The sequence below is a fragment of the Amia ocellicauda genome, chromosome 22 (assembly GCF_036373705.1).
Source record: "Amia ocellicauda isolate fAmiCal2 chromosome 22, fAmiCal2.hap1, whole genome shotgun sequence".
NCBI classification, from domain to species: domain Eukaryota; kingdom Metazoa; phylum Chordata; class Actinopteri; order Amiiformes; family Amiidae; genus Amia; species Amia ocellicauda.
The window spans coordinates 16,197,205-16,224,321 of NC_089871.1; the positions used below are offsets into that span (position 1 = coordinate 16,197,205).

General features: G+C 41.2%; 3 protein-coding genes across 4 annotated transcripts in view; 2 read left to right on the forward strand and 1 right to left on the reverse strand.

The window, feature by feature from the left end:
- Window positions 1–5,490: 5,490 nt before the first annotated feature.
- tmem38a (transmembrane protein 38A) lies at window positions 5,491–12,182 on the reverse strand. Its single transcript, XM_066695915.1, has 6 exons — window positions 11,843–12,182; window positions 8,222–8,378; window positions 7,668–7,852; window positions 6,935–7,022; window positions 6,620–6,737; window positions 5,491–6,512 (listed from the first exon to the last, which is right to left on the reverse strand). Exons 1-6 carry the CDS (start codon window positions 11,964–11,966, stop codon window positions 6,285–6,287), a joined length of 900 nt encoding a protein of 299 aa, XP_066552012.1. The 5' UTR covers window positions 11,967–12,182; the 3' UTR covers window positions 5,491–6,284.
- Window positions 12,183–13,967: 1,785 nt separating this feature from the next.
- On the forward strand, window positions 13,968–15,990 carry smim7 (small integral membrane protein 7). The gene is made up of 5 exons (XM_066695817.1): window positions 13,968–14,073; window positions 14,765–14,806; window positions 15,122–15,174; window positions 15,571–15,661; window positions 15,893–15,990. The coding sequence occupies exons 1-5, from the start codon at window positions 14,048–14,050 to the stop codon at window positions 15,906–15,908; spliced, it is 228 nt and encodes a 75-aa protein (XP_066551914.1). The 5' UTR covers window positions 13,968–14,047; the 3' UTR covers window positions 15,909–15,990.
- A 1,989-nt stretch (window positions 15,991–17,979) lies between these two features.
- LOC136717921 (mediator of RNA polymerase II transcription subunit 26) overlaps window positions 17,980–27,117 on the forward strand; it is a 14,215-nt gene continuing 5,077 nt past the window's right edge. For both annotated transcript variants that reach the window (XM_066695494.1, XM_066695495.1), the window contains exon 1: window positions 17,980–18,327. In XM_066695494.1, coding sequence (XP_066551591.1) covers window positions 18,256–18,327 — 72 coding nt within the window. In that variant the 5' untranslated portion in view covers window positions 17,980–18,255. The remainder of the gene's footprint in view (window positions 18,328–27,117) is intronic.

The following is a 27,117-nucleotide window of genomic DNA, read 5'->3' on the forward strand; positions in this document are numbered from 1 at the left end:
AAATACAAATGATGAGTTGTCAGAGATGTTGCCAGCTGTCCGGTGTCTTCATCTCTCATTTCTCCTTAGAGTGACCCTTAAATGAAGGCCACGGGTCAAAGGTCATTTCTCCCTACTGTTTTCATTAGAGTAATACGAGAAACATTGAGAGCAGGAAAGAGGAAAAACACAAGGTCATGGATCTAATGAGTTCCTCACAACACAATGTCGAGCTGCAAACAACATGAGCTTGGGCCAGTTTCACCAAACTGAGCATTTGACTGTCGCTACTGAGTGTCGCTCACTTTTCTACCACTGAAAATCAAAATATATTTGTAGGTGTTCACTTAAATGATAGAGGTATGACAACTTAAAGTAGGAATGCTATGGATTGTTGTGGAGGAGTATTTAATCAAAGTTGTGACACTCCTGCCCTCTGCTGGTGACTAACATGACAGATGGCTTTGGTTGAAGAATGCCAGTATTGTAAAGTGGATCTATTGCAGAAATGTCTGCTTCAGGTTTAACGTCAACTTGGCATGTATTTATGGGGATGGGGTATATACATAGGGTATGATGAAGCAGAATCAGATAAAGTGTGTTCAACTTGGTATTTCAAATCTCTTGTGGAGAAATAAATATGTTATGTTTGACACTGTGGATGTTATTTCCAATCCAATCTTCTTTCCTTTATGACCTAATGTGAATACAATTTATAACCGGTTGTATATATGTGTTACTGGAATATACAGCCAAACCACATCTTATTATTAATCTGTGAGTTAGTTATAGTTTGTATACAGAAATAAATAAATAAATACACAATATAAAAGACGTTGCCTAATATGCCATACAATTCAAATGCTATACATAGATTGTTTGCCAAAAAGGCGAACTTGCTTCTGCAAACAGTTGGGCTATATCAGACTGTATTGCACTCTGTGTTGGTTATGCACTTGGGGACTGGTAACATCCAGAATGAATAATCCCTTGGCATCAGACCACGTCCCATGCCTACAAAATGTGTTTCTCTACCAGCCTACCTCCAAACAACCGCCTTCTTCTGACATACTTGTTGAGCTGCCAGCCATTCACTACTCTGTGCCACTAGTGTTCACAGCACTGAACCCAAGCCTATTTTCTTCAGCCAGTGAGGAGGGTTGAACCCCAGCCAAATCAAACAAATGCACACAATTTAACCCAAACAGAATGATTGTTATTTTCCATTCATCTACCATATTTCCAGAAACTGTGTCTCCGGAAAGGCAAGGAAAAACAAATCACATATAAAAGGCCTGTTTGCTGTGGCGTGAGGTCTCAGCTTTGCGGTTCTGTTTCAGGGTCTAGCATTTTGGCCAAACTCTCCCAGTGCAACAAAAGGTTGGCTTTTCCAGTTTGTTTGTTTGTTCTTTGGAAACACATGATTGGATGAGCTGTTTGTACAAATACCAATCGTAATCACTGTGACTGAAAACAGGGTTCATCGCAACTGATGAATATTAAGTCACAGTGACTTAAGCCCCATTCACACAGAAGTTATTGCAGCCTTTTTGGTTGCATTTTGTTGTCAGCAAGGTCTGTGTGAAAGGGTCTAAGCTAGCATATCGACACCAGCAATTCTCCACCTCGGGACCTAGTCTAAATGCTATCAAATTTGCAGCAATGCGTCCATGTGAATGGAGCAGGATTAAGAATGCGTTGCAAGAATCCTTACGTTGTCAACACAGTACGTTACCTAACTGGCGTAACCAATCAGAATATGATTGCGTTTTCACATTTTGACCACAACAAGGACCAAGAACGTGTGATCGTAACGCAAAAACAGACAAGGTCACCATTAAAATTATAGACTGATCATTTATTTGTCAGTGGGCAAACGTACAAAATCAGCTGGGTCCAAAATTGGTCTGGGTCCAACGTGTCCCGAGCAGACGGGATTGCCGTACTCCTGAAGAACCCTTTCATAGACGTTCAAAAATTCAGAGTGATAGAGGCAGGCAGGTTGGCCAGCCTCGACTTAAATACAAGGGGGCTGTATAGAGGTTGGTCAACGTCTATGCCCCCACCAGCCAGAGAGAGAGAGTCCTCTTTTTCCCTCAGCTACGCCCCTCTCCTGATTGGCACCTTACCAGTTATCATTTCAGGTGATTTCAACTGTGCCGTGAGGGATGTAGACCGGAGTATGCCCCGCAACGATAGATCCAGCAGGGATCTCGCTTCGTTCGTGGAGGACTTTTAACTCTGCGATGCAGGTTGGGACCTGGTCCCCTTGTTCACCTGGGTGAGTTCTTCTGGCTCCTCCTTCTCCAGGATAGATCTCGTCCTCCTCAGTAAGCCACTGGAAAGGATCGCCATGTCTTCAGAGGCGGTCTTCTTTTCAGACCACAGGCTCCTGACAACAGAGGTGCTCATCCCGAGCACACGGGAGTCGGGGCCTGGGGTCTGGAAGCTCAACACCTCTCTGCTCAATGACCCTTATGTAGTAAAGACCTTTAGCAGATGCCTCGAGGAGTGGAGGACCCTGAGGGACCTTTTTGATTCTCCCATAGAGTGGTGGGAGATGGTTACTCATTCTGCTAGGGAAACGGAAAGCTCGCAAGAGGCGGGCGAGATATTCCCATCTGAATGCCCACCTCCAGCGCCTGAGTCTTTTACAGCTCAGAGGCTTTGACCTGGCTGAGGAGGTAGCCCGGGTGAAGCTGAGTCTCTCCACCTTTATCGGGAGAAAAAGGAGAAGATCAAGGTCCTTTCCAGGGTCCGCATCATGGAGGACGACAAGAAATGCAGCTGCTTCTTCTTCAAGAAAATGAAGGAGAGGCAGCCTGCATGCAATGTCCTCCATGATCGACTCCTTGGGGCAGGAGGTGGAGGGCAGAGAGGCTGTTGAGACAGTGGTGCGGGACTTCTACAGGGTTGTACGATCAGAAGGTGGTCGATCAAAATCTGATCCATTACGTTCTGTCCCTGTTCAGTCCCGCAAGGAGGGGGGCGAGGAGGCGGAGGAGGATCCAGAGATCACCACCACATGAACTCTCCCAGGTGATAAAGAGTCTCAACTCTGGAAGGACACCAGGTCCCAATGGGATCCCTGCTGAATTCTATAAGATCTTTTGGGAGGTGCTTCAAGAAGATCTGGCACAGGTCTTGGGGTTGGTGTACAGAGAGGGTAGACTGGCCCCTTCTATGGAGAAGAGTATTCTTACTCTTCTCCATAAGAAGGGAGATCCTAAGGATCTGAAGAACTGGCAGCCAGTCAGCCTCCTGTGCACTGACTACAAGATACTGGACAAAGCACTTACGCTCCGGCTGCAGTGGCCACTCCCTCAAGTCGTGGGTCCCGACCAGGTCTGTGGTGCCCGGTGATGCTGGTCAGGGATGTCGTGGCCTACTCGAATGAGAGAAGGCTTCCCCTGGTCCTGATCAGCTTGAACCAGGAGAAAGCCTTCAATAGAGTGGGCCACGAATATCTGCAGCTTGTGATGGAGATGGGTTAAGATAATGTACAGCAGCCTAAGCAGCAGCGTCCTTGTGAACCACCACCTGACCAAACCATTTCCAGTCAGGTCGGGGGTTCAACAGGGTTGTCCCCTGTCGGCCCTGCTGTACGTCCTCTGTTTGGAGCTGTTCATGCAGGCGATCCGCCGGGATGCCCGGGTCACAGGTTTCCATCTCCCAGGCTCCAGCGGAGAGCAACTGAAAGCCCTGGCCTACATGGACGATGTGGCTGTGGTTTGCACGGACGCGCCGTCCGTGGCCAGGGTGGAGGAACTGCTGGACGGCTTCTGCAGGGCGACAGGGGCTGCTGTCAATAAGGCCAAGAGTGAGGTCTACCTCTCTCAGGCATGGCCTGTTGGCCGGGACCCGCCAACCATGTTCCCTGTGAAGCCGTTCATCAAGGTTCTGGGGATCACGATCGATGGGACCAACACGGGCACCGGGAGCTGTGAGGAAGCCTTAACTAAGGTTCAAAGGAATATCCACGGCTGGAGCACAAGGACCTTGACGATGGCTGGTAAGGTGCTGGTCGTAAAGGCCATCCTCTTCCTGATACTTCTCTACGTCGGCATGATATTTCCCCCAGGCACCAAGAAATTGGTTAATAGAATTATATTTCACTTTGTCTGGGGGAGTAAAATGGAGAGGCTGAAACGAGTGCAGATGGTGAAGGGCGCCCTGGACGGAGATAGGGAGGTACCGGACGTTGTGCAGCTCATTAAGGCACAGGGGTGGCGTATGTGGTAAAGAACATCCAGGCTGCTGGCAAGAAAGTGAGTTTCATGAACCGCTTTTTCTTTGCCAGCAGCCTGAGACCACTCGGCCTCTGCACCATGGATAACACCAGGCCGCACTCGTGGAATCCCCCACTGTTCTGCTCCAAGCCTTTCCACTCAAAGTAGGCCTCCACAAAGCCGCGCTGGTCTCCTGGGACCTGTAGCCAGTTGAGATCTACCCAGGAGACCAGCAGAATAGAAGATTTTGCTCCCGAAACCTGACGGTTTATCTGGGCTAACGCTACGCATGTTTGCCTCACAAACACACAGAAAGATGTCTCCTGGATGGCCGTGAGTCGGTGTCTCCCCACCCGAGTGTTCATGTACAGAAGGGGCCTGGCCCCATTTGACACCTGCCTGGGAAGGGAGACAGAGGCTCATATCTTTAGGGATTGCCCCTCTGCTTGCAGGGTCTGGCTCCTGTTTTTCCCGTTCCTTCGCAGGTTTGCCGTTCCTGTGCGGGTGACCGCCCAGCAGATCCTCTATGGACCAGCTAAGGGACTGATATCTTCAACCCTGAGGTGCTGATGGCGTGTCGTCTGCGCATTGAAACAGGCCCTGTGGGAGAGACGGAACATCTGTCTCTTTAACAAGCAGGAGTTGGACCCAGTTGTCATCGCACAGAGGAGCATGGTCTCAATCTGGAGAAACACCAGAGGGGCAAGGAGGAAGCCTTCAAGAACTGGCACATCCAAGATCTGGGGGAGCTTAGGATCCCGTGATGGGACCCCACCTCCGGGGACGGCCATCTCCCCCTGCTGGAGCCCGAGTCCGAGATCTTTTATCGCTCCTATTGATTAATGATTGTCTCTAAAAATTATATTTGTTTTTAAGTATTGCACTTTGAATTTTGTTCACGAGTATGGTGATTTTTAGTATTAAAACTTTGTATGTTTTATATTGTAATATAAAATACTTTACCTAATAAATAGTATTTTACAAACACGTCCTGAATACCGGTCCGTGTCTCCTCTCCCAAATCCACAGGATTCTGTAGCGTCTTGTTCCCAAGGCTACACTGCTCTTGTCGGCATTCTCTGTTTTGTGTGTGAAAGGGTAACTCCCAGCATTTTGCCAGCATTCAGGTAGGAAATAATCAGGAAAACGCTGCCTGCATTGTACTGGTATTTGAGTGTGAAAGGGGCTTTAGTGTGTGGTGTTTAGATATACCAACAGAAAACTAAGTTTCCTCCAATCTCAGAATCTCAGAAACACTCAGAAACTCACACACACTTCACCATTGGAAAAATGTTTGTTAGTTTTATTTAGGGGCTGAATTGGATTGAAAAAGAATCCATTTACAAGAAATCAAGACAATCCAGTCCTGCTTTTTGTTTTTTCTTTGCATGTTCACAGTTAAGCCCAATTTGGACTGGGACCTGGAATTGGGATGTGTTTTAATGGTTCGAAAAGGAGGAAATCAAATATGTAGCAATAATAATAAATGCAAAGTAACTGACAAGTGTCTCAGTAGTCATGTGGTACTGCCCAGGTGAGTGATCCTTCAACTGTGTCCAAAGATCCTGTCTTCCAATGGCAATGCAACCAAAAAAGACTTTTCTAGTCTCTTATGCGAGGAGGAATAAACCTAGGTATTACTCTCCCAAGATAGGGTGGCACCATGCAATACCCACAATGTTTTGTCTTAACACTTGCAGGCAGACAAGTCCATCTTGGGACAAAAAGAGGGGTGGAGTTGATAAATGATATCACAGGGGGGAAAAAATGTCTGAAGTGTATGACCCCATTTGTTCAATTTTGTTTCCTATTTACAATAAACTATGACCCTTTCTGTTTACAACTACGACAACTGGAAATGTAGGAGTCATCACACCGTCTAAAGCTCCACCCCCCTCTCCTACCACACAGGGCATAATGATACAGTCCATTACACTCTTGAAACATGAAGCCCAGTTCATGGGAGATCACCGCCAGCATATCTTGGGAGGGCAATAGTTGTTGCTGCTGTTGTCGTTATTGTCATCGCTATCTTGGTTGTTGTGTTGGCTGGTTCTGTTGCGCCATGCTAGGACTCTACTCTGCCTTTTTGGCCTTCCTCTTGCGGGTTCCCTCGTTGAGCTCCTCCTTGGTCTTGGCAGGAGACATCGGGGCGACTGCAGCAGCAGGGGCGGGGTGGTGGCTGGATTCATGGCTGTCGTGGTGGTCCGCGCCTCCGGCTGGGGAGCCGAACAGCACAGAGCAGACCATCGATTCCACCAGGGCGAATGGAGAACCATGCGAGTGGGTGGCGGTCATGAACACCTGAAACAGAGGTTAAGTATTTTAGTACAGGGGACAACACAGTGAACTACAATACAGTCCACGTTTTGTGGTTCCTCTTGAATAGGAAGTGGGTGCGGCTTAAGTACCTTCGCAGTGGCCATGAAGAGGGTGAAAAGACAGATGAGGGTGCTCTTTGAGACTGGAAGCCAGTGGGCCTCCTGGAGGGTGAACAGGATAGCTCCATACAGGCTGGCTTTGGTGGGGCTGAAAGAACAAACGTGCCAGTTACCTATACTAGTAGTTTTGCAGAGTCACTTGACAAAGAATATAGAAAATACAGACTGATACAAAAAACACATTTGTTTACCATATAAGGGGTTGTGCCTGAATTTGCCTCGAATAAGACATTCCCCTTTGCTGAACCAGTGTAACGTCTTGCAAAGAGAAGGGATTAGACTTACAATGTCATATGGGCAATCTCATTGGTCTCAGGTCTCCACACTCCGCGGATCAGCTGCTCGAAGTTGGACATGAGAGCCACACCAGAACCTGGAACGAGATGTAAATAGAGTGGAGAGGAAGGTCTGTGTACTGCCTCAGTGATCGCTGCTCTAGTTTGTGCTCTTTTTTTTGTAGCCCAGGGTTTGCTTTTACCAAATGTGGAAGGTGAGATCCACACATAGAGAATTGGAAATGGAATGACTGGGGCATCCAGAGTACCAGCTTCTACCCCAGTGCCCACCTCTGGAGGTCAACTCTGCATATGGCATTGGATGATCAGTATGGTAAAAGTGAACACCGTGATGCTGAAGTATTGTGCAGTATCAACACACCATTCTGGTGACTAAGATAATTCTCTATCCGTGTCCATCAACCAATGCCCTTGCTCTTGGCAATACAGGTTATACAGATACCAAAATGTAGTCAATTAAGAAGAAGGCATAAACCACTGATCTGCTACGCCCTTGCTTCCCTATCCTCCTGACTGAAGTTGTTGAGGCAAAGCTCAATGTTCTTCGGATTCAGTTATCAAGGGCAAGAGCGTCTTTGGGTTTTCATTCAACTTGAGTTAATAATGTAACAGAACCACTGATTTCTGAGATCTGATTTGGGAGATCTCTACAAATAGTATATTGTGGCCCTCGAGAACTGGATCTGAAGAACCCTGGTGTTGATGGCAGAAGAGATACCAACCTTTGACGTACCCGGTAATGACCATGATGAACCAGCCGTGGTGGTAAGCGTGGTGGGCGTGATGGACGCCAGCGGCAATCTTACGAACTCTGACCACTTCCTTCAAGGCCACCAGCACAAGCTTGACTGGCATGAAAGCCACGCATTTGTAGAACAAGTTGAGGGGGCAAAAGAACACCAGGTACCTTTTGAAGAAGGGGGAGAAATTTAGTTTTTTTTAGTTTTGGCACCACTTTAGAACTGCCATGGACACAGAGGTCTGAATTGTTGGTGGTGTCTCGCAGGCTTTGCAGGGTTCTCAGTATTAATTCCATAAGTAATGGAGTCCCTTTGAAATAAAACTGTATACATAGACAACCCAACAACCCTTCCACATGGTAGATCAATTAAGGCAAATAAATTAATCATCTTAAGCATTGGATAACTCATATCACAGCATTTCCCTTTACTTTTGTATTGACTTCACCATGTTTGTACCAACACCCTTAAACTCCTGGAACATTAAAGGGGAGGAACTTTATGGAATTTACCCCAGGTCCTTTCTGAGAGCTTACCAGACAGCTGTGGCCAGCAGAATGTGGCTGTTGTTACTGAAGTAGTCGATGGGGGAGTCTCCGAGCATGATGTCGGCTAGGATGTAACTCCCGAAGCAGTAGAGCATGGCACAGAGCCAGGAGGCCACAGGACTCCTGCGAGACACCTCCACAGAGCCTGCAACAGGACAGAAGACTGAGATAGCAGTTTTCTGAACTTAGCATTGGCAAACAATCTTACTGTACCATCCGGTTTTGGAACCCCTAATCTTGTTAGTGTTCTAGGTGACCCTAAATCCAAAGAACGGGGACTGATGTCAGTTATGGTCGATGAAGCAAGAAAAAGTCGGTTGATCAGTAAAGGCAATTCTCAAGGGGGATGTGTCCCAAATGTTCTCTGAATGACTGAAGTGATCCAGACCCCTGCTTCATTCATCAAGCTGAAAGGTTTAAAGGTTTAGGGTGATTGGAGAGTAACCAGTAAAACCTGCTGGATTTAAGCTCTCTAGATGCCCAGCTGAAGATGAATTCTTTAGACAGATGTTTGTTGTTGTTGTTGTTGCTTCTGGAAGAGGGTTAGAAGAAACACTAAAGACACACATCACACTGAAATGACACTGCCTGAGAGAACGCATTTGAAAAAGCTGTGTGAGCTTATTTGTAAGACGCTTTTTCAGATCTTGCCTAGGCACCGAAAAGAGAGGACTGTTGTTTAAACTTGAAATAGTTGCGATGAAGCTGTCCTCCAACTTTTCAGAACCTGAGCATAAGCACGGAGAGGATCGCAAAGTGGCTAGTGCGTCATCGGTTTAGGTGCACACTAGAGGTGACTGGTTCGTCAGGTACAAGTGATTACAGGCAAATAATGTGTGACTTTCCAGAGCAGTGCAAAAGCAAGGAGGAGAGAGGAAGCCTGAATACAGCCAGAGAGGTCTCTCCTCTGTGTATTAATTCATGCCTAAATCCGCAACCCTGAGCAAAGGGGGCCCACAAAGGAGCTGTGGTCTGTTAATCTATGCTGTAACTGCCACCCTGTTCTATCTGGAATTCCACTTGAATGTAATAGCACTGTAAGCAGCTGGAACAATTAGACTAAAGAAGGAGGGTCACGTTATTAAACACATGGCTCAGGAAGTGACCTGAACTGCTACTGTTTGGGTATGTTTATGAGTGTTAATCAGAACATAATGTGTTATCAAGCATTACACCCCTCACAAAATGATATGGACGCTTGATTACTGCGCACAGGCATTCACAGGTGTTCACGGATTAATAACTGAATGTTTGCTTTTATATTGGATTCAGTATTAATAAGCATAACAGAAATATAGACTTAAACATGAAGAACTTGGGAAAAATAAATTTAAAAAATAATAATAAAAACACATAATAACCAAAACACAATACAAAGTTTTATATCAGTTATTGTACATTATGCTCGTTGGGTGACAGTACTCAATGTAACAAAGGTGGAGTGCTGCATACGTGTTATCTTCAGAGGCCAGCTTTTCACAACCTGTACTGTCTCAGCAGGGGTGGAACTTTCTATTCAAAAGTGTGAGGGGGAGGAATTCAGTCTCATTCAAGTTGGGGGGGGGCAGAGTTGTTGAGTGGGGGAGGAGTGTTGGAGGTTTGAGGTTGTAGCTAGGGTGGGGGATTGTTGGAGCCAACCTGTTGATCGTGTGTGTGTGTGGGGGTGTTAGGGTATGTGTCTCAGAGTAACCTGGTGCCCACGGAGACTTACTGGCCCCATTGCCAGCTGACTCTTTTCTACATACACCATTGCTCCCGAGACCCAGAAAGCTCCAGTCTGTTATTTACATTGCTTGTCCATATAGACTGTTAAATCCGGAGCTGTGAGTCAGTGTGCTCTTCTCTTGCGCTGCGTGGCGCGCCAGGCCTCTTAAGCTCCAGAGATCCCCCCAAGCAGGTGCTCTCACTTCGGCAGCATGAAGAACGATTAGCCCGCAGTTTTGCCTGAAACCGATACTCCGAAATGGTGTCTAAAAATACCCTGCCTGGTCTCCGTGCTGCCTGTGATATCCTTTAACCTCTGACCCTTGACACCCACCCAAGCTCATTCATTGGACCGTCAATAGCTAGTGAGGAATGGAATCTGGGCCACAGATGAATGTCAAATCAGTGTGGCACACCCCCCCCCCACACACACACACACTAACGCAACCAGTGGCTAAATTATATTAACTTCTTGAAGGTTGATGATTTAAAATTATATCCATAAAGCCTTCAACATTGAAGTTGGATACCCTTGACCAACTCCCCCCACCCCTACAATAATACATTGCTAATATAAAATTAAATCTCTCTTTCAAAAGCACAACAAGGCCGCTGAAATAGCACTTCAGTGCAGACCAATGTTTAGATTTCCAATCACCCCAATTGGCAAGCACAGTAAATTAAGGTGAGTTAAGCAGAGCTGTAGGAAATGGAATTGCAATCAGTTTCGAGCCACTTTACATGATCCCAATTGACAACAGGGAATTTATTTTCACAGCAAGACTGCATTCACATTCAGATTTTCAGAAGTACTCCCTCCATGGCACATTATACCCATTTCAGGTTTGCTGCTGATACACTGCATGATAATCAAATAATACCATTCCATTCGGCCTGTTAAAAGACTCTCTGCCTAACCTGCTAACCTTTTTTTCACATATTTCTCCATATAAGGTATTGTGGTTTCTCTGCAATAATACTTTGCACATGATGGGGTTGAAACTCAATGACAATCTAGGGGTAAACACAAAAGTAAGCAACACGTGGGTTAAATGAGATATTGGTCGGAGAGGCTTTCTGGCACCGAATCAAATGCGTCCCAAAGGAAGCAGCGCTTGTGCTCCAGTAATTCCCACGTCCAACTCCTCAATGGTTAAAAAAACAAGAAGATAATGTCTATGGTGTTCATGTCTGCAGCAGCTCAAGATTACACTAGATGAGTTAAACAACAACAATAAACTATTTCAGTCTTAATCAAGATTAAAAAGCAGTGAACTGAAGGATGTTTGAACTATATGGCCTGTGCGCGTTTCCTGGGTCTCTATTTAAGGAAACTCTATTTATTACAGGCTCTGTCACTGGAGCCTCGGTATGCACTGTGTCTCTATCTGATTTCACAGGGAATTCTTTGAAAAAGTATATAAATATAACAAAAACGCATCTCATATAATGCAAATAAAATGTATCATTGATTGTATACCTATGTTAAACCCCTGTTTGCCATGCATTTAAAAAAAAAAAAAAACATGTACAAATCTTTCATTCTGAACTAAAATGTTAAATAATTTCTAATTCACTTTTTAAATGTATTTATTTATTACCCCTGGGTACCGACTTACAAGGGTTAGCCATTCAAACGTGCTCCCATTGTGTACGGCATCAAATCTATTATTGGTGTTTGGCTGGACAAATTAAATATGACCAAAGCAAAACAAACACTTCTGCAATTATCCCCATACACTGTGCAACAACCGCATCTGAACAGAGAATAAGATCAGAGCATATAAAAACGAAAGTTGGCTCAATTAATTTATCCATACATATTCCACAGTGCCTATTCTGAGACACAAAGTTGCCACAGAAGTTAGCTACATCAATCATCTAGACAAAAACATATCAACTCACCTGGTTCATACTTGAGGTACAGTATGGAGACGATGTAATAGGCAAGATCAAAAATGGGAAACATAGACATTTTGGCAAAGTACTGGGTTATTTCGCCCAGGTTGAGAGCAGCTAGGACTTCCATGGTGCACAAATAGACAAATCTCAATATGCGTGTGGATCAGAGCAGCTGTCTTCCAGTCCTGTTTTCTGTCTTCTAAAATGTCCTCTACCCCCCAGTCCTGGACCCACTGCGTAGACCCCTGTCTCCACGAGTAAAAAGTATTTCACCCGAGCCTCCCTATTAATATAGCTTTTTGCACGGCTGTATAAATTGTGCTGTCAGACGGCATCAAGTGTTACTTGGCAGCTCCAGATGCCTGACGTCACTCAAGGGACAATATTATCAGTCCCACCTACGCGCTGCAAAGAGCTGCGCATTATTTGCGTCCTGTGAAAGGCATTCGTTGGGAGCTTAATGTATGCGAAACACAATATGGATATCCACCGCTGACTGTACCTGGAGATACAGCATACTAAAAATTGTATTTTGTTTAATGCACTGAGAAAAAAAAAATGCAAACCGCTCGCAGCTGCAGCCCGCACTGCAACCATCACACTGCAGTATTTTGGGAGAAAACAATATTCCTGCAGGACTGAGTTGGTTTATTTAAGGTGTCCTGCTTGCATTGGACACATTTTTACCCTGCAACCACAATGCTAGGTAGCCTATATCTTATTGTTGTTTTGTTGTTCTTTATTAGATGTATCAATTTTGTATCTTCGCTTTATTTTTAACGGGTTGGCCCAAAACAATAGCATTTGCAGAGGCACCTTAAGGCGATAGCTTGCTTATTTTGCAGTAATGTTTTGTTAAAATAAACATAAGAATAGACACAATCAATTATTATTATAATGATGATGATGATGATAACAACAACACACGTGTCTGGCAGCGCTGACTATGCAAATATCCCTGAACAGGATGAAAAAATAGAAATTTGTTAAACAAATGCCTGGGGGATTACGCATCTCTTGAGTAGATGCATTGAATTTATTTGTAGTTCGGCTGTACATCTTGACACACCAATCCAAATCTCGCAGAGGAATAATGATTTATGTGTCATGTTTAAACATGTGAGTTGAAACAGCCAGGTCTATGGTGTTTCTACGCCCGGTATGTGTATTTACACTAGGAGCAGCACACACACACACACACACGCACACACACACACACACACAATCGCGCTGGATTTGAGTGTCACCTCCTCTTCAGTCCAACAGATGGGGATATTAAGTCAACATTATTGTCTGCCTGACATACTGGTATAAAAGTACCATGCCATAATAAGTGATATCTATGTGGTGGAGTGTATCGTTAAATGTGTATATTTTGTAATGTAGCCCTGGGTAAGCAGTTTCTATTAAGAAAGAAAGAAAATAATAATAATTAATAATGGGAAGGGTCCCGACAGCACCCTCAAAACTGGAGGGTGGAGTTGTGTAGCGTATAATTTGCCACACAGACACACAGAGATTGAACATGAAAATATGGAGGACTTTGCAAAATATTTTTTGATTTTTAATTGGCTGTTTTAAACAAATGAAGTAAAATTATCTTTTTATATATCCATTTCTATTGTACACCAGCACTAAGATAAAACACAATTAAGTTGTTTACCAGTTAACTTTCCATACTGTACTATCACTTCCCAATCAGTACTCTATAAAATAAACAGCCTTAAAGTATTTGAGTAGTTAAGTAGAAATGTGATGCATAAGGACCTATTCGCTAATAATCATTATGTGCTATAGATCTTTAATTCTGCCCCCTCACTTTTAGACCTGCAGTGGCTTATACTATAATCATACATTTCATAGATTACTTAATAATTATAATAATAGTTAGTAGTAGTAGTAGTAGTAGTAGTAGTAGTAGTAGTAGTAGTAGTAGTAGTAGTAGTAGTAGTAGTAGTAGTAGTAGCAGCACATTCAGACTTGCGAACTACATGTTCCAGGATGCATCACGGCTACCTAGCATACGGAAGTTCCTGTTTCTAAACCAGGAAACACGTTCCTCATTCAAACGTGTGTGGCTAGACTGCGTCCGCCTTCACGGCTACGATTGGAGGAAGACTGATAAACTGGCCAGCGATTCGTCAGGAGGGAAGTCAGTCATACTGGTAGGGTTAGGCTGTAAATGTTGTGTTGGTGAGCTGGACGAAAATGATCGGCGATATTTTACTGTTTGGGTAAATAAACCAATTTATGAATACAGACGTATCTCAGGTGTTGTTGTAAATGGTGAAGAGAGTGTTTCTGAATAAAGCGATCTTTTCACGATTACGTTATAGAAGGATGTATATTAATTAGTATATTACTAAATTTTGTACATAGTAATTTTGACAATGTAACTATGATTTACTGTTTCTACTTGGTGTCTAACAATGTTTAGGCCTATAGTTTGTTTCATATTTCAGGTAATTGTTGTGTATTGTTGTTATTATTTGTCTGGCACCATTGTCCAAAGCGACCCACATTCAACAGGGAACTGTATATGTAAATAATAATAATAAAACTGTACAATAGTATATGCGGAAATAAAGAATGAAGTACAATATTAGCATATTTCCATAGTTGACTAATTCTGTAATGCACTGTATGTTTTTGTTTGATACAGCGATATCCTTTAGAAAGTAACTGCACAAAATTGACCAGTACAACATCTTTGGACTGTGATTTGTTTTTCTCCAGTAAAAATACAGAAGATATTTTACAGTTGTTTACTCTGAAAATCTTTTTCTTATTTTCAGATGATTGCCCTTACAGATCAATATACCCTGATGTAATTTAAATTGTACCTGTATTTACTTCTAGATTCCAAATTTCTCACATTGTTATTACTGTGTGGCAAAGGTTTAAAACAGATGATTTTTCTTGCAGGACGTTGCTTATGAACGCAGGAGCAGTCCTCAATTTTAAGCTGTAAGTAACTTGATTGGTATTATTATTTATACTATGTGCTTGTTTTTTTGACAGATGTCTATGGCCAAGGTGATGCAAAACTAGTAACTGTAAAGCGTTTCATACTGAAACAGGTGTATAGTGGTTTAAAACTATAATGCAGTGGATAATACAATGGTTTAAAAATGAAATGGGATCTCAAGTGGAGTAAAATACACTGCAGGCTATGGTGACTACAACAAATGAGGGAATAGGACGGAGTACCATAAATGTGAACAAGCAAATGTGTAAATGTCAACAGTATCCCAGACAAACTGTGTGTCTCCTTTGCAACAGGAAGAAGAAAGATACCCAAGGATTTGGAGATGAGTCTCGAGGGCCCACTACAGGTAATTGGAAATAAAATCATTTTTGTGATGTTCCCTGATTATGTAGAACTAAGTTCGTCTGAGTTAATGTCAGGCATTTTATTCCTATTTAATTCACTCCTCAAAGTGCTAGGCTGGTGTGGAATTGGATTTGTTGCATTGAAACAGTGCTGGGTCTTATCTGAGCATTTCTAACAAGGAAATGGGTTCATAATAACACGGCTTAGACGTTACAAATGACATGCCCTGCTTAGAGCACATTTTCAAATGGCCGTGAATCCAAGAAGAAATTCACTGAAGGGAAATAACTGAGAATGAGAATGTCAGTCGATCCAGTTGAGAAGAACCTGAAGAAAAAACATGACCATGTGGCCAAAGAGGGTCAGATCTATATATTTGTCTTTCTTCTATTTTAAGGTGACAACATCCGAGAGTTTCTTCTGAGTCTGCGCTACTTCCGGATCTTTATCGCCTTATGGAATATCTTCATGATGTTTTGCATGATCTTGTAAGTGCGCTTTCTGAAGATTGTCCTGGATATATCTGGAATTAAATGCATTGGTATTACATTGTTCACATGTCATGGATAATGATGAGTATCTTAACTCAAAAACACATGAATGCATAATTAAACTGGATTATGTCTTCCAACAATGATATGAAATGTCTAAGGTAATGTGTTTCAGGGAATATCTGCTTCTAAACTGGGCCTCGTTTTCTTTCTGCTACATTTTTGCAGGTTGTTTGGATCATAAGAATGAACGCTACAGAAGAAGAGGGTGTAGAAAAAGATCCACACACCGACCCACCACTTCAAGACTTAAAAAAAAAAAAGAATATACAAATGAACATGTTTTGGTGTAGGGTTATTTGTCATAAGGGGGAAGAAAAGTTGTTGCATCTATTTGGTGGGAGATATCATGCAACATTTTAAATATATTCAGGATTCTCAGACTGTTGAAACTTTTGATAGATTTTTTCTTCAATAATGTGAAGTATTTTTATTTGTATTTTTTGTACCCCTTTTGCCCAATGAAGCCAATGCATGGATGATGCTGGGAAATCTGTAACAATGGCTGTTTGAGTGTAGCACAATAATCCTCCACTAGTTCTTTGTAGATGCCTTTTCAGAATGGTCTGTGTAATGGCTCAAGACAATTGGTTACAGTTGTTTCTTCATCCCTCCCTGAACTCTTCAAAATCTGACTCTAATCCTCCCATATACACAACAAAGAACATCAGCCCTATGCATTCCCCCTACAATGTCCCTGTCTCATGTATTACCCGATACAGTCTGACACAAATACAGACCATGTGCTGTGCTTTTCAGTACTTGCTGCGGCCAAAAACAAAATGGTGGAACGTGAACTGAATGGACCAGCTAATAAAATACATATATAACATAGGTAGTTACATATCTGTGGGTTACATTTTGTATATTTTGTTCATTGTGTAGTTTTTGTTTCTTCCCCAAACTTACCTTTCAACTTTTATTCTCTATTTATATCAATATAAAGCTCTACATTTGGATTAATGAAAAGTGTCTCATTATTGTTCGTTATCTACAGTCAGCACTGTGGGGATACAGTGAGTTATACACATTTCCTATAGAAATGTTAACGTCGGGTGTAAATGAATAACACTATAGAAGTAGTTGTTTATCTAATGAGATATATAGTTTGGTGATTGATTCTATAAACATATATATTGATCTAAGCAACTCCAAACCTTTGTTGTATACAGACAGTTTCTATCTGAGATTTCAATATTGAAGTGCTATTATTGATTGCAAACGTTTGTCTGTAAAATAAACATTGATTGAAATAAACACAAATAGATGCATCTTATTTATTTTATTTACCTACATGTATAACAAATATAGATCTAGATCTATAGTGCCCAGTGTTAGATTGAACATTAACTTTGTTTTGTGATATAGTTGACCATATATTTCTCTTTATTTGCACAAGGTTTTCCGGCAGGGGTCGTTCTTGCTTTCTAGGTTATCCAAGGCAATGCCCTATAAATCGGTTAGGTGGCACTGTGCTGAGGAACAAAAGAGATTTTACAAATACATTTCAGGTTATATAATCAATCTTGTGTCACGGTACAGTCCTACAATATGAACTATTTTAAATAAGATAGCTATTGTAAAAGCAATAATTTCCCATAGACCCTGCATTTATTCTTAAAAAGGAACCGTTTTAAAAATAATAATAATTTTGTCATTTTAGGATTATTATTTCTTCCTGGGAAAATAGTTTTCTACATTTATGTACCAGCCTGCAGCTTCATACCATTTATTGTCTTATTATTATTTTTAATTTGCTAAAGCACATCATTTAGACTTCTTATATTATTAATCATTATACATTATTAATTAAAAATCTGTTATTATACAAGACTTCCCAACGGATGTCTGTGTACGAAATACAAGCTATGCAATATATAGATTTAATCTTTCTTATGATGGCGGGTAAAAAAGGATTTTAACAGATATTCTCCCCTCATTCAAGACAATACTTCCAGAAGTGGGTTAAGGGTAGCAAGAGCACATTGCCGACGCAGAATTACGAAAGTATGAAATGCATTGGGGGGATAATCAAATATTGTTTTAATCGTGCAGCATGAAATAGGTGTATGGATGTTCATAATAAAATATGTTTATATTAATCAGATACACGTAATACTTAGCGCCCATCATACCCGCTGTCTGTCACACTTCTGAGCATGTGCTGAACTGGCAGGTGTGGACGTGCCGACGTCGTGACGCTTACGTCGGGCTTTCGTGCGTCCTGTGTGTTCCCATCATGCGCCGGGCGAGCGTTCTGCTCCAGTTTATATCAGGGAGCCGAGGAGTTAGGAGAGCGCCGGAGAGATAGTGAGACACCGCCGAGATCGGAGCTCCATCTCCCGGGATATATACCTATAAATATATATCTATACACACAAAAAAGAAACCAAAAATAAAGCACAACAGAAAACATGCCGCTCCACTTCCTAGCACATCTCCCGAAAGGCCTGTGAGTGTCTGCAAGTCACCCACCCGTCTCTTCGGAGGAATCCTCCCCCCCCCGCCCGCCGATCCGCACCAGCCAGGCAATGACAGCGGCCTCGGCAACCCCGCAGCAGATGAGAGACCGGCTGCTGCAGGCCATCGATAGCCAGAGCAATGTGAGTACCGGCGCTCTCTCTGTGTCTGCTAACGCTAGCCCGGTCGCCTCGCTCAGTAGATCTACAGGTCTCCACATACACACCAACACGAGATCCCCCCCCTGGCCGGATCGGAAGGGCTCCTCGGCGGTCGCCCGACACGAGTGTGCCCGGGAGATCCAGGAACACGTTTCGAGAGATCGGGAGCTTCTGGGCTCATTCCGCGCCGGGACAAATTCGATGCTGATGAGCTGGTTGATCTCATAGTTTGTCCCCCCCCCCCCCTCCTACCCGGTGTGTTTTAGATTTGCAGCACCTCATAAGGTAGAGACCACAGCACACAGGAGCACAGTATTTCAGGTTAAGAGGTTACTAGAGCCGTAATGGACCCTGCTTCGCTCATTAATAAGTTTACATCAAGTTCGGTTTTCCATGAATGGGCAAAGTCTCTTATCGAGAAACTGCATTGTTTTGCTAAGAACAAGCAGCTTCCTTTAATGTTTGCGTGTGTTGGTTCTAGTTACAGCTGTCTCTTTTATAAGTTAAATGTCTCAGCTCTGTGGTAAATAGGTATGTGTATATATATATGTATATACAAAAAGAGAGTAAGCCACAGATACTGAGTGAACGTTAAATTTGGGTACAGAATTTGACGCTTTTGACAGGGCCATGTTTCAGCTGTGAGGGGGGAAAAGGAGAGAAAGTTATACAATGTGTTTATTTCTAATTGTTTTTTGTTTTTGTTTTTGTTTTGAAAACCTCTTTCCTTTATTTTTTTTAAATCGTGGAAAGAACGTGACGGAAAGCAGGACAGTTTAAAGTCCTCAACACTTACTTGAACCAAAATATGCAAGCGGCTTGGGAGCGCCCTCAGCGCGGCTTCTGTTTGTACTCGAATCCGAGGCTGCAGACCCGAGTTATGAGGCCTAGGCTTGTGGATTTCAGGCAAAGTACACGTTTAAGGCCTAAATTATAACTTTTGAGCCGGTTGTGTTGTCATTTTACGAGTTCGTTGACATTCAAAATACTCTAAATTACGTTTCTGAATTTAATTTGACAAATGAAGTCGATCTTTTCCCCTCTTTTAACTGCTGTGTGTGTAGCAGGCTGAAAACTACGTGGTACTTGATCTAAGTTAAGCATTCAGTTTTAACCTACACTTTGGTTAAATTACTGACTACGTGTGATCTTTGCGATGGAAATATTTAATTTAATATCCATTTGTGTCTAATAACGTACAGTTTGGTGGCATGGTTTGCAAAAGTGAAGTTTCAAGCACGCTAAATCAGTCGAGAAGAGGGTCCATATTGGTTTTAGTCTCGTAGGTGATTTTGTTTTCTGTCCTAGTTGAATAGTTGGCAGGGTTGTGGAACAAGGTACTCGGCACAAACTCTTAAAACCCAATATGAAGTAGATTTTTCCCCTTTATTAAGGTACGGACACATTTTCCGAAAATGCAGGGTTTTCAATGTTTGCACTATGTTGTAATGGCTTCTCCACATTAGAATTAACCTCGACGTAAAAGCTTTCCACAGTCCTATCGCCTGCCTTGGAAGTAAGTCACTTATGTCTGACCAAGACCCCTGTTAGTGTTTTGGACACCTTGCTTAAACTGGGTTAATTTCCGATAGTGCTATAATTAAAGGATAACGCTATTGAACAGATGCACAAAATGCTACCATATTTATCAGACGTGTGTATGTTTGATTAGGGGGGGGGGGTTAGGGTCCTTTTCCTCTTGTTGTCCCCTCCTCTTAGTCATTTGTCATACTGATTTTTAAGAATCCACTAAAGTGCTTGTGCATGTGTACAGACATAAGTGTAATTGTGCTTTCTTTGTTGAATATCCACAATACCCAACCTCGGTGTCTTACACTTTAGTAGATGGATTTATATGCTAGTGATGTCTGTGTTTGGATGACTTGGTTTGTATGAAGTAGACGTTCAGTCTATAATGTTAAAAATGTGTGGGGTGGAAATGTTTAACTATTGAAAGTACCTATGCCAATACAGGACCTTTTGGTCTTTTGTAAAACTGTGATTAAACACTGCGTTGTCACCCTCACCTCTTGTTACCAAATAGGAATTAGGACTGTAAGGATGTACCTGTAGTGTGATGAGTTCCTTGGTCTATAATTGTTTAAATGTCACTTAAGTAGAACTCAAGTTTCAAATGAGCTACACTTGGTTTAGGGCATAGTTTTCTACAGTTTCTTTGTGCTTTGAGACATTGTTGCTTTGACAGTATTTAAAGAGCAAATAATTAAAACTTAGGGTAATACTATTATTGCCCACCATGTACATTCACTATGTTAACACCGCTTGTCAAATCATGTTAGTCACAAAACCCACAACATCCTCACACTGTTCTTAACAAAGTCATTTTATTAAGAAAGAGGGGAAAAAGATGATAAAGCTTAGTTAGCTTGTTCATTGCTTTATCAGGTTAAGCCATGCTGAACTTCCATGAAATGGCAGCACATATTTATTTATTTATTTGGCAGATGACTTTATCTAAGGTTTTGAAGAGTACCAGTCAATATTTAGTACTATATTTAAAGCATTGCATTAGTCCTTCATATAGTCATACAGCAATTGTAAGATCATGGTATACTGATGTCATACTTTTCTTACTCATTGCCTCTTTTACTATATCAGGGTGTTTCAGGTGTCTTCCTCTGGACCCCCTTAAATCTTATGGTTTTCCGAGATCTTAAATACACAACCCTCTTACCAACTTCAGAAATGTCTTGAATTACCTTTGGTTTCAAAACTGGCCTTATTTGGCCAGGGCAGGGTGCTGTTGCCAAAATAAATAAATACATAAATAAAAATAGAATTATCTCTGTTTGCTCTATGTCCTTAATTTGTTTTGTAAGTATTTATTGCACACCTGAATATTAACCACTCTTAATAGGTTACCAAGTCATGTACAAGCATAGGTGTAAATTGTACTGTATGAAACACCTATAATAAGCATGAAGTCATTCAATCAATATCACTAAACTTGAGTTCTTCATTTCAGCACTTGCAACAGGGTTCATGCTAACTTCTCACCTCTTCCATCTTTTTAAAACTTTCTCAAAAAGTAAAGATTTCAGGTGAATGGTTTACTTTATTGAAAGTTCACCTGGAATTTAAACCAAAATACATACAGGAAATGGGCCCATAATTTAAAAACCATCAACTTCATCCCTATGTATTTATTATTCTGAAGTCAGCTCTAATCTGTGTCTATCAGATGTTAGCAGGCATTTTCAGCAGTCGGATTCCTGTGGTGTTGGCACATCATTGCTAGGGATTGCAGGGGGTTTTCTATATAGGCTGATTGAGCAGCTACATGACCTTGGTCCTTTTTTCAAAATAGTTTTCAATAAAACCATTCTTATGAGTCATGTTAATAAACCACCTCATATTATCTGTTATTTCTAGCTTTACTATTACCCAAATGGACAGACATTGAAATGGTGAGATTGCCAGAATATAACCATAAAATACCACTGCCCGCCAGTTGCTTAAAGCAGTTTTATGTTCTGAATACCTTAGGGATTGACTACAACAATGTTTCCCATAAGTACCATATTGACTTCAACGTCAGGTGACTTGGGCAACAAACATAGCTCTGATTGTCTATGCGGCCAATATCTGTTGGTTCTGTTCAAGCATGCAGAGAATTCTGGGTAATTTAATAGGCGTCTTTGAAAAGAGCTTTTTGGTGCTTGGAATGCTCGGTAGATTTAGCAATTTCCCAGATTCTGATTGCCACTTATTTCAGATTTCCTTATCCTACTTGAGGCAAGGCAATCCAGTAGTGTTTTTGCAGATGTAGGTAAGTGTGTCCAATTAGCAGTTTGGATGACTGACTTTTCAGATGGCATGGGACAGGTGCTATTATAACCTACCACTTTAAGTGCTGGGAGATTTTGAACTATTAATAAAATATTCTTACTTTCAGTTGGGAATGAATTGCACACTTCCTTTGTGCCATTGTGTGTTGACCATCCTGTAATGTCAGCTAAACCAAATTCCCCTCAAGAGCAATTGTAGCAAACTGGTATATTTTACAGTATTCATCAAGTAATGGTTAATTTAAGACAACCCCCCTAAATCTCCTACGTCATAGGCTTACTTTCACTGTCAGCCTGTATCGCTTCTCGAAACCTTTAGATAGTTAATCTAGTATTCTTTTTTGTGTTTCAGAATGATAGTGTGGCCAAATCCCACATTTCCTGTATTGTAAAATATGGAAGCATATTATTTATTTGCTGCAGTTAAACCTGTGAAAAAAATAAAATAAATATATATTTATACTGTAGGCTGCAGAGTTACAATGCATATTCAATAAACATAGCTTATGTGGAAGGGATTTTATTTTTTATTTATGATGGATTATGATTAATTTTATTAAACAGATTATTTTTTAACCAAGTTTATAGATTATTTTCAGGCTCTTAGATTTGAAAAGTAATTATAACAATCCTGTTCAGGCTTTGTGCAGTGAAATAATGGGCATCTGAGCTTTCTTGGTTTTAAAAGTGCAAATTCCAGTGAAGGTATATTAGAAAGGTCTTCATTTAGCACTTTCTACTCTGGGAGTTGCATACAGTTATGCAAAGTGTCAAGATGCATGATGTCACTGCTGGTATTCCATGTTCCTCTGAAACACCTGTTATTGTCTTGTTCATCTACAGCAAATGCTCTGTTATCTGGCACTCAGATATCCATAAAAATGGCATTCCCCCAAAACACATCCATAGCTGACTAACCTGAATTTTTATGTAAAGACTCATTATGCTGTATAACGAGATGTTTGGCCCTGCATCCGGGTCTTCCTTTATTTGTAAATTGTTACAGCAGTTGCTATTGCTCTGTGATGCATTTCATGGAATACCAGGAACCCTGCATTATCTAAAAATCCATTAATGAGTACAGGAGTGAAGCACCAAAGGATTGTGCTCACTTTAAATCAGAAGATCGACATTCGTTAGAGGCTTGACAGAAAAGAAAGTCCTACTGCTTACGTCAGCTCATCAGTCATCTACAGGATCTTTTATTTACGTTTACATTTATTTTGTATACTTTTATAGTAGCATATTACACTAGTTTCCATTACTACATTATTGCCTTGTGATTACAGTATATTTTATTTACCATATTATATTGTTGCTTTCTTAAAAAAAAAAATATAGGCATAATTCAGCCAACCGGAAAATTTGGTTATCCAGCACCGGCCAGGTCCCCAGGGTGCCGTATAACAGGGCTTTTCCTATAGCTTGGATGACTTTCCTTCATTGAACATTTTTGTAACATACCTACTGGCAAAGCCTCCTTAATGGTTTCTTACCCCTGCTTTAATTTTATAATATCCAAAACTCTAAGTTGCTAATCGGTCAACAGGGGAACAATAATTGGAATACCTTATTTATATGGGCTACGTTTGCATTCATTTGGGCTCCAGACTGAGTAGCATGTACTAAACTGTGCCACAGATTTGCAAGTGTCTTGTGCAGGTGTTGCACTGATAATGTCTGCTCCTTGTTCATACAGACCTTGAGATCAACTGTATTTACTGTAGAACAGGTGGTCTCCAATGACTGGGTTTATAATATAACTCTTATGATAACATTTTCAGTGTATGTAAACCATTGTAAAAATATTTTTCTGACTCTGGATGTAGCTTGTATTTTTGAGGATGTATCAGAGTTAAGGTTTGTCTATTTTGCGTAGGACCAACAAATTGGAGCTTTATAGTCCTGCCTTTTATCAGCACCTGATTGCATTTTATATACATTTTCTTCACAATAGCGATTTTCTTCACTGCTAAATTGAAGTTTTAATACTTCCTTTCTTAAAAGGAAGTTTTCATCATTTACTTATAAGGTAGTGAATAGCCTAGCACCCCCAATCATTTATTGAAACCTTATTTTCTTTCATGAATTTGTATTCTTATTGTCTACAAAAGTTTTGACACAGGGATATGTTCCACTACCCCCTGAAAGTCTGCAATGCTTACCCAAGGTCAGTAAGAATCCAAAACAATACGCAAGGATCAGTTTTGTACTGTCATTTTTAGAAGGTGCTCTATGATGTAAAAGTGGGCATTATTATTCCTCTACACACCAGTATAAGGGCTTTGCACTAGTACCCACAGGGCTGTGAGTTCAAATCACAGGTGGGCACACTGCTGTTGAACCCTTGAGTTAGCTACTTCTCTTAGTAAATCTCGCAGTCACCCAGAAAGATTTATTTGGATTAAATCAATTAATATTACTTATGGGAGGGTATTAAATCAGCATAGTTTAATAGAGGAAACTGTATTTTGTAAATATATTTCATGTGGGCCCTCTTCATTCTCATGTGTTGCTTTTCTTGGATTGCCTCCCCTGAGAGTTTGCCAGGACAGAACGTGTGGTCAGGTTGGAAATAAGATGAGAGATCCACGTCATCTGAGGCTTTTTCTCTGTGCTATGCATATGCCAAGCAATAGAGGATATAACTCTCTACTGAATAATGCTTTACAGCACTCACACAGCAACCCATGGTGCAGCTACTAAAGATTGTCTACGAATACAGTATAAAACATGAACAGTACCTCACACATACACACACACACACACACACACTAGACGCAAATAATGATAAGTGATGAGTCTCCTTCCAGATAGCTGATAAGATGGATCAGCAGGAAATGGGGTTTAAATACCCTGGTTCTCCCACAGGAAAACAATTCAGTGTTTGTAGCTCAGATCTGGCTTCTGATCAGAGCAAAGAGTGCCTCCCACAGGTCTAGAGGTAACAGTTTTCTTGTTGTTTGAATATATTTGGAGGTCATCGACAGGTCACAAGCACAGGCTTGTAAATGCAGCCCATACAAAAGACAAGTCATACAAGTTACCTATATCAACTTCGATTGTGTATTCTTTATTTAGATTAATGGATTTATATTTTTTCTACAGTTTCCATAGATATATACATATACACATCCATACATATGCACACAGTATTGATAAGTATATTGATATATAAGTAGTATAAGTGAAATATGTTTATATATGAATATACTTGAAGTGTAAAGCTGAAATGCATTTAATTTATTTTCTTTTCAATTTCAGATGTTCTGAAGATAAAATCCTACTGGTCTAGTAGTGGCGTGGCCACTTTCAGTGTGTGTGGTTTGGAAACATTGCGCAGCCCATGATTTGCATAGTTAAATTTTTTGCCTGAAACCATATTATTTCAGGTCATCTGTAGTCGATCTGAAATTGCCTCTTCAGGTATACAAAAGTAAAGAATTTGCATTGTATTTCTCTTTCGAAGTACATATTGAAAGTGAAAGTTCAGCTTTTGAAACAAATGCACAGAGGATAGGCCTGTTCATCTCCGCTGTATGAGGTCTGTGTTCATTGTAACCTGGATTCTTTCGCCCTCTTGTTTTCTTTTTAAATATATTTTTTCAAATGATTCTGGTTGACTTTATCAGTAGTTTAGGTATTCCTGGAACATTGGAGTAGCAGGACAAAAATGTTTTCTAAAGCTTCTTGGCCAATATAAGGATAGAAGTTCACAATATAAAGTGATCTTTGATTTACTGAAGTTATTTTTTGTTTCTCTCCCTTGTTTCAGTAAGAAATGTGTAGCAGCGAGCCGCTGAGAAAGTGACCACAAACCGTTTTGTGTGTGGGTGGTGGTGGGGCGAGCTGGTCAGGTGGTCCGTCTGCGTCTGTCTGTGTGTGGCGCTTGACAGCGTAATGGAAATTAATTTCAAGGACACCTGCTGCTCTCCCCTCTGGGAGCCCATTCAAATGTGTCCTGGCTGTGAGCTGCCCTGGTAAAGTTCAGGTGGTTTCAGGCAGACTGTAGGAGGGTGTTCTTCTTTGTTGCACCCACATAGATATATTATAAGGCATCTTACTGTGGCAATGCATCACACGTCTCTGTGTAAGTCATTGGGAACTGCCTTCACTCATCCTCTATCTTCAGAACAGACTTGTCTGTTTGCTGCCTAGGAACATCAACAGCACTATGTATAATATCTAAAGGCAAGTGTTTTTAAAAGCTGGTGCTCAAGTACTTGTCCTGATGTTTGTTAATCATACACCCCTTTCCTTACAAGTGGTTTGTGATTAATTTAAAAAGGACACACATCTTTTCCCCAGATATCCTCCTGTTAATGGCTGTACCAACCAACTATGAAAAATGTATTTAATTCATGATTATCATTTGTATCGCTATTCTCAGCCATGGTATACCTAAAGCCTCCTTGTCCCTGTGACTTAGTCAGTTCTAGAAAATGTGAATTATTTCATTCAAAATGATTTAACTCGTACCTTTAAACATAGATGGTTCACTAACTCTTAAGCTTTAAATTAAAACTTGATTAAGCTGTTGGCAACAGAATTGATGTGTGTTTTTAAAGCAGGTAATTTCCAGAAGTTAATTGACTATGAGAATTAAACTTGATATTCATCTCAAAGTGGGTGGGTTTGACAGAAGACGGTTGGAAAGGGTATTTCCACAATGTTTGAGAGAACACCTGCCACACATAGGAAGACTTCCCAAGGGCCAAGAGAAGAAGAGGGCAAATGGGTGGAATAAGATTGTGCTTTTCTTGATATTGTTGCTCCGCAAGCCACCTCTGAAATACTTTGACACTGTCACCTTGTCACATGTATGTATCCTGCTAAGGCCATTTCATTTAATTGGTCTTGATCATTAAACCAATACCAAATGTTGAATTGATCACTTTCTGCCTGTTAGTCTCCAAGCATTGCTATTAAACTCATATTGGGTTCTAAAGCTCACATTGCCACA